The sequence below is a fragment of the Synchiropus splendidus genome, chromosome 2 (genome assembly GCF_027744825.2).
Source record: "Synchiropus splendidus isolate RoL2022-P1 chromosome 2, RoL_Sspl_1.0, whole genome shotgun sequence".
NCBI classification, from domain to species: Eukaryota; Metazoa; Chordata; class Actinopteri; order Syngnathiformes; family Callionymidae; genus Synchiropus; species Synchiropus splendidus.
Window position 1 is genome coordinate 27,308,034 of NC_071335.1, and position 6,208 is coordinate 27,314,241.

At 47.7% G+C, this 6,208-nt stretch overlaps 1 protein-coding gene across 1 annotated transcript; it reads right to left on the reverse strand.

Annotated features, from left to right (window-relative positions):
* Positions 1 to 202: 202 nt before the first annotated feature.
* ears2 (glutamyl-tRNA synthetase 2, mitochondrial) lies at positions 203 to 3,859 on the reverse strand. The gene is made up of 10 exons (XM_053856835.1): positions 3,489 to 3,859; positions 3,096 to 3,251; positions 2,837 to 3,026; positions 2,616 to 2,766; positions 2,203 to 2,524; positions 2,034 to 2,142; positions 1,803 to 1,956; positions 871 to 1,001; positions 672 to 801; positions 203 to 563 (listed from the first exon to the last, which is right to left on the reverse strand). The coding sequence occupies exons 1-10, from the start codon at positions 3,646 to 3,648 to the stop codon at positions 411 to 413; spliced, it is 1,656 nt and encodes a 551-aa protein (XP_053712810.1). The 5' UTR covers positions 3,649 to 3,859; the 3' UTR covers positions 203 to 410.
* Positions 3,860 to 6,208: the final 2,349 nt, after the last annotated feature.

Sequence of the window (6,208 nt, forward strand, 5' to 3'; positions counted from 1 at the left end):
CATCTCCACCCTGCTCAGGCAGAAGCAACTGCCAGCATCCTCTTTCTCCTGTTGTGTCACTGTGAGGTGAAGTCACATTCTATGTCAACAAACTCCAACGCCTGACTTCAAAGTCCCGTCACGGGAAGCGCAACTTTCACTTCCTGTTGTGCCTCTGTTGTGACAGAGGTGAAGGTCGGAGCTGCGCGGCATCGGCAGAATTCACGGCAGAGAATGGAGCCGTGAGGAACACCACGACGCTTTGATGGTGAGAACCGTGCGGGGTGAGACGAGAGAGGCGTCGCCACGGCAACCATGTACAGAACCAGAACCCACTTCCTCTTTATTGTTGCACAGTAAGTCTACATGCATGTGACTATAAAACCATGTGGAGTCAGCGGGATTTGAACCTTTATTCTGACTGGTTTTTATCAAGGTTGAGACATGAGCTCGCCGCCGCTGCTGCTGTGCAGGAGGTTCTGGTCCAGGCCCGCCGTCGACTCGCTCCGCAGAAGCTTCTGGACTCGATGTCGGACCTCGGCCGGCCCCAGCGACACCATCATCTCCGCCACGCTGGGACCTTGCTGCAGGAGACAGACTGAGTCATCCCTGCTGCAGCCTGGGTGGCTTCTTACTCAACAGGCCTGTGGTTTCAAGAGCTCTGTGACACGCTTCCTCTGCAGGGTCCTCACCTGAAGGCCGCTGAGAGTCAGGCGCAGCAGCTTCATCACGTCTTTGTACTTGGTGACTTGGGTTTGCTTGGCCAGTCTCTTCAGGTCTGCGGTGAGCTGCTGCAGAGACGGAACATCTTCGCCTATTAATCTGTGAAGACCACAAGCAGGCCGTGACCTTGCTGCTTGGGAGACTAAGAAGGGTCATCGATGAACCTACTGGAGCACCAGCGAGGCGATGTGCTGGGCTTCTGGGGTCAGCAGCGCCGCCTGCTGGTGGGAGAAGGAGGGGCGCACCCAGAGGTAGGAGTAGGCTGGACTGACTAGATCCTGCAGCGAGGACACGTGACCCTGCGAACCCAGACGCAAGTTTCTGTTTGAGTGAACAGCAACAGCAGGAAACCAAAATGTGAAATACCAGCGACTTGTGTGAACGTGTGAACACGACATGGATTTACTGTAATTACACATTTTCAGCTTCATAACCCGAGGAATCTTTTGTTACACATGTTTTCAATTGCTTAAAAGACAAATGAATGGATTGTTACTAGATACAAAATCCCAAATATTCACCAGACGGGCTCAGAAATTTCACTGTTTATTACATTATTTTTATGCAATAATGTAATTATGACAACAGCACGAAGCAAAAATGATAAATGACCAAACCATAGTTTAAATATTTAACCCAGCATGCAATTGTCTCTCCATATGATTTATTTTAAAACATATTTTATGTATTAATAATAATAATAACGATGATAAATTACATTTTCTTTCCATTTTAACAATGTCAACTTCCACTATAACATATATCAATTTACTTCAGTGAAAATATAAAGCAGAAATATTTTATATTTTAAAAAGAAAGTGAAAAATTGAAGACGTTTAAAGCTAATGAAGTATTATTATTTACATATGGTATGTAAACACACCAACTCTGAGCCCTTACAAACTTCTTATCGTCTTCTTATTGTATTGACATTTTTAAATCAAACACATTTCAATTCAGTCTTTCCACATATTTAATGACGTTTTTGTAATCTCTGCCACAAATGGACTGAGAAACGTTCAGCCTTCAAAATGAACTCCATAATAAGAAGATCTCAAAAAACTTCAAATGAAATGAGACTTTCCTACATGAATCTGTACCTTCCTGAGATGGAGAATCCTCCGGATGTAGTCCTCCTGGAGAACGTCCTGATCCTGGATCTCCGCTGCATAGGTCTGTCGGATTTGAACCTGAAGGTCATGGATCAGAGCCCGACACTTGTGCTCGTCTTCGATTCTGTGCTGCAGATGGAGTCTGTGGGACGAAACATCAGGGTGTTGCCAACACCTGCTGCAGACACGGACCACATGAGAGACGAAAACCAGACTCACTTGTTAAACTCTGGCAGCTTCTCCAGGTCGATCAGAGCCGAGTGGGTTGTGATTTTTGACGGAGTGAATTCAGCAATCAGCTCCTCCATCCTGCGTCCCATCTGGTTACCTGTGAGACCCAAGTGTTGAAGTCAAAACGGTCTCAGATTGGGGGCTCGACCTGGCTCACTGTTGAATCCAGATCCACAGTTGGTGGTGATGTCCAGCAGAGCTTCGGGCAGGATGCCCTTCCTCCTGAAGCTCTGGATGAAGATGTCGCCCTGCCTCTTGGACAGCTTGCTGCCATCTTTGTTGGTGAGCAGCGGCAGGTGACCAAAGGTGGGCGGCTGCCACCCCAGAGCGCGATACATCAGGATGTGCTTGGAGGTGGAGATGAGCCACTCGGAGCCTCGCAGGACGTGGCTGATCTTCATGTGGTGGTCGTCGACGATGTTGGCCAGGTGATAGGTGGGGAAGCCGTCCGCTTTGATCACCACGGGGTCGCCCTCCACCTGGAGACAGATGCTTGGAATAACAACGTTCTCATTCTCCTTTGGATCTTTTCTTCAGATCTGATGCTACAGGTAAAAGACCTCTCTCCACCTGAGCCACCTCGTGACGGTTCCACCCAAAGACAATGTCTTCAAAAGGTTCCACTCCCTCTTCCAGCTTGAACCTGATCACGTGGGGCATTCCTTGCGATAGTTTCTCCTGCACTTGCTGCGGGTCCAGATGCCGACATCTGTTATCATACCTGCAGGAAAGGTAGATTTTAATCCCAACAACAACCGGCGAGGGGAAGCGTGGCGCGAGCCTGAGGTCACCTGGGCGTCTGTCCGCTCCTCAGAGCCTCTTTCTTGAGCAGCTCCAGTCTCTGGGCGCTGCAGAAACATCGGTACGCGCCACCGCTTTCCACCAGCCGCGCCGCCGCTTCATGATAGAGAGGGAGGCGCTGTGACTGCAGGTAGGGGCCCAGCGGCCCGCCTCGGCGAGGACTCTCATCCGGGGGGATCCCTGTGAGCGAAAGTCACCGACCATGACCTACTGTTCCAAGGTGTCAGAGCGAGACCAGCGACGTCCTACCAGCCCATTCCAGCATGTCCTCGATGGAGTCAGCGGCTCCTGGAACCAGTCGGCTCTGATCCGTGTCCTCCAGCCGCAGGACGAACGAGCCTCCAAATTTCTTGGCGAAGATGTAATTGTAGAGCGCAGTACGGAGGCCTCCGAGGTGCAAGAAGCCTGAAGCGACAAATATCAGCAATTAAAAGCTAAATCCAATGGAGCAAACCGTGCAAACAGCTTTGCTGTTGTTAGCAAAACAAGCGCAGAAATGCTGGTGTTATGTACTACACTTTCATTTTAATGACTATACGGTATCAGCACAGTCCCGGCTCGGGCAGAAATGCTGGTGTTATGTACTACACTTTCATTTTAATGACTATACGGTATCAGCACAGTCCCGGCTCGGGATCTTACCTGTCGGACTCGGCGCGAACCGAACTCTCACCTCCGTCTGTACCGTGGAGCTCCCTCTCTTTGACGGCTGCGCGCCTCGCCTGTGTCTCGCTGCTGCTCGGCAGAAAGAGCCGGCGAGACGCGCCACTTGAGTGGGCTGACATGTCCTCAGCAGGGACATGGCTGTCCGAGCACAGCTTCGGTCACTGCGGTGACGCTAACCCTGCACTTCAGCGAGGCGGGCAAAAGACAAGCAAACAGTCCAACCAGTAGCCATCGAGTCTCCTCTCAATATTATCCAGTGGGTTTCGATTAAAACGGCTCGGTGAGTCGCATCATTCGCTCATGTTTACATGTCAAGTGTCACGAGAGTCTCATTCTCCTTCGTTGGTACAAATCGGACTGAAATCTGCTTTTTTTGGCAGCACACTGCCATCTAGTGGCGATATCAGTTTATACGCCAATGTCAGGAACGAAAAATATAATTTTATTGGAAATTGTTGTTGCAATAGTTTTGGATAGCTACGATTATGAATTTAAACGTTTATTTATATTTATACGTATTCATTGGAAATTACGTTTTTAAAAAACGGTCGGCCGGGCTTTGATGACAGTGTTATGAGCCAATCAAAACACGCAGTGAAAGCTTTGCCCCACCCCCGCGGAGTTTAGGTCGCGCGCGCAGGGGGTCACCTTCACTAGCCAATAGGGGGCGACGCAGGCCACGTAACTGGTCAGATTTGAAAGTCATGGCGGCCAGAAGCCACATTTCACCTGAGAAACAACCTGACGTGGAAAGAGATGTCGGTCCACACAACGATGTTATTGCTGGACCTGAGTGGTCGAAGAGGAAGATTTTGTCCTCAAATGACTGATGAGTGTTGTTTTTAACCGGCTCAAGTGACGCTGCTGTGGCTGTGCAGGTGCTAATCCTGAGCTAGCTGAAGTAACTAGCGTGTACTGGTGGTTTTCAGAGTGACAGGTTGCTTTGTGTTGGTGTTTGGACCGGGCCTTGGAACAGGTGTGTTCGGTGGGGGGCGTGACTCCGAGGTCAGCTGACCTGTGCTGTTGTGGCCTATTGACACAAAGAGTCCTGCTTCTGCCTTCTGTTGGAAGTGTTAGTTTGTTTTGTATTTTTAAACCGAAGTACAATTACAATGAATGTAGTATTTTCTTTTTAGACAGAATTATTATTTCAGCTTTCAATCTCAGCACTTGAATCACAAATTCCTACCCGCCCAGTTGGAAAAACTCCAAACATAAACACGAAGGCAAATGTTGAAACACAGGCATAAAAGTGTGTGTGTGTGTGTGTGTGTGTGTGTGTGTGTGTGTGTGTGTGTGTGTGTGTGTGTGTGTGTGTGTGTGTGTGTGTGTGTGTGTGTGTGTGTGTATATATCATGACCTCTGATCTGACGGATCTGGGCCCAACAACATTTTTTCTTTGTCAGTGACATTTTAATTTCCACGTCCCGATATGGTAAATAAAATTGGAATGCAGTCTGTTTGCTTCGCACTTGAATGGATTCACTGGATGAATCATTGGCCTTTCTACACAGTGGCCTCGCCTGTGAATGCAGCCGCACATGTTCCAGAGAACCAGTCCAACCTGAAGGCTGTAGGTGACAGTGCATCTGGTGGATCATATAATTACTGTGGTTGGATCTCGGGTCTCACGTTTATGTAACTCCCCTTTCCTAAATGTTGTAAACAGAGTGAAGTAGTGGTCATAGTCTGGCTAATGCAGAGGTTGGTGGTCGTATGGCGTGTTTGATCTGTTGGAAATGGTCTGTGTGTGTTGGTGAGACGGGGTTTTCCAGGCGGTACTGCTGTACCAGAAGGTTTGACTCCTCTATGTCAAGGTCAGTGGGTAGGATCTGTGCTCATCGTATGGCAGACCTGGGCAAAGAGTGGTCCGCGGACCACATTCGGCCCTTTGCCTTTGTTGATGTGGCCCTCGTGAAATCCGAGTGAAACTAATCCGTTTCTGACAGATAACAATTCTATTTCATTTCTCTTTCCTGTTTCTATTTCATGTGGTGAATTATATTCTTTGGCAGTTTAAGAAGTGAAATTCTATTACGTTCCAGAAAAGGAGAATAAAAAAAAAAAATCAATAATTGCAATGCAGAATTACAATTCTGCTTTTAGCAATTTACAACTCAAATGTCAATGAAAATCTTTGTAGTGATTTAAATGAGAATCTTGAAATATAACATGTAGTAAAGTGTATAATCACTTTTCTAATACATTATCATGCCTGGATTGACTTTTCGTTTTTATCAGGGCACTAGATTGAAATTTGAATCTCAATTAATTGCACTAAAGATGAGTTAACTCGCGATTAATTGAGATTAAAAAATTCTATTTATTTATAAATTTCTATCTATTGACAGCCTTAGGGGTTTTACTTTAGCTTTGCCTGACATTTTCCCCCTAAAGCTCCAGTAGGTAATGTGGCCCCTGAGGGAATTTATTTGGCCGCCCCTCAGGCTTTTTGCTAGGAGGCGGTCTGGGCGTCATGCTGCCAGATGCCACCATATACCAGCGTAATGTACAGTTGAGAATCGGGCGTCCAGAGTGTGTGGCGTTGAAATGGAAATGGTGTCTCATGTCAGAGTGAAGGAAGCACGGGAGAGTTTGGTGTTGACGTCTGTTAGCCACTGCCTGGCTAATGGTGTCACCAGTGGGATGGTCACATGTGAACCAGGCTTTTCAGGGAATTACGGAACCCCTGGTCT

Excerpts from the sequence above, each read along its gene's own strand:
- ears2 (XM_053856835.1), bottom strand. The coding sequence starts at position 3,648 with ATGTCCCTGCTGAGGACATGTCAGCCCACTCAAGTGGCGCGTCTCGCC. Across the intron at positions 3,252-3,488 it reads GTTCGCGCCGAGTCCGACAG|GCTTCTTGCACCTCGGAGGC; the intron begins GTAAGATCCCGA and ends TTGTCGCTTCAG. Across the intron at positions 2,143-2,202 it reads CTGTGGATCTGGATTCAACA|GTAACCAGATGGGACGCAGG; the intron begins GTGAGCCAGGTC and ends TGGGTCTCACAG.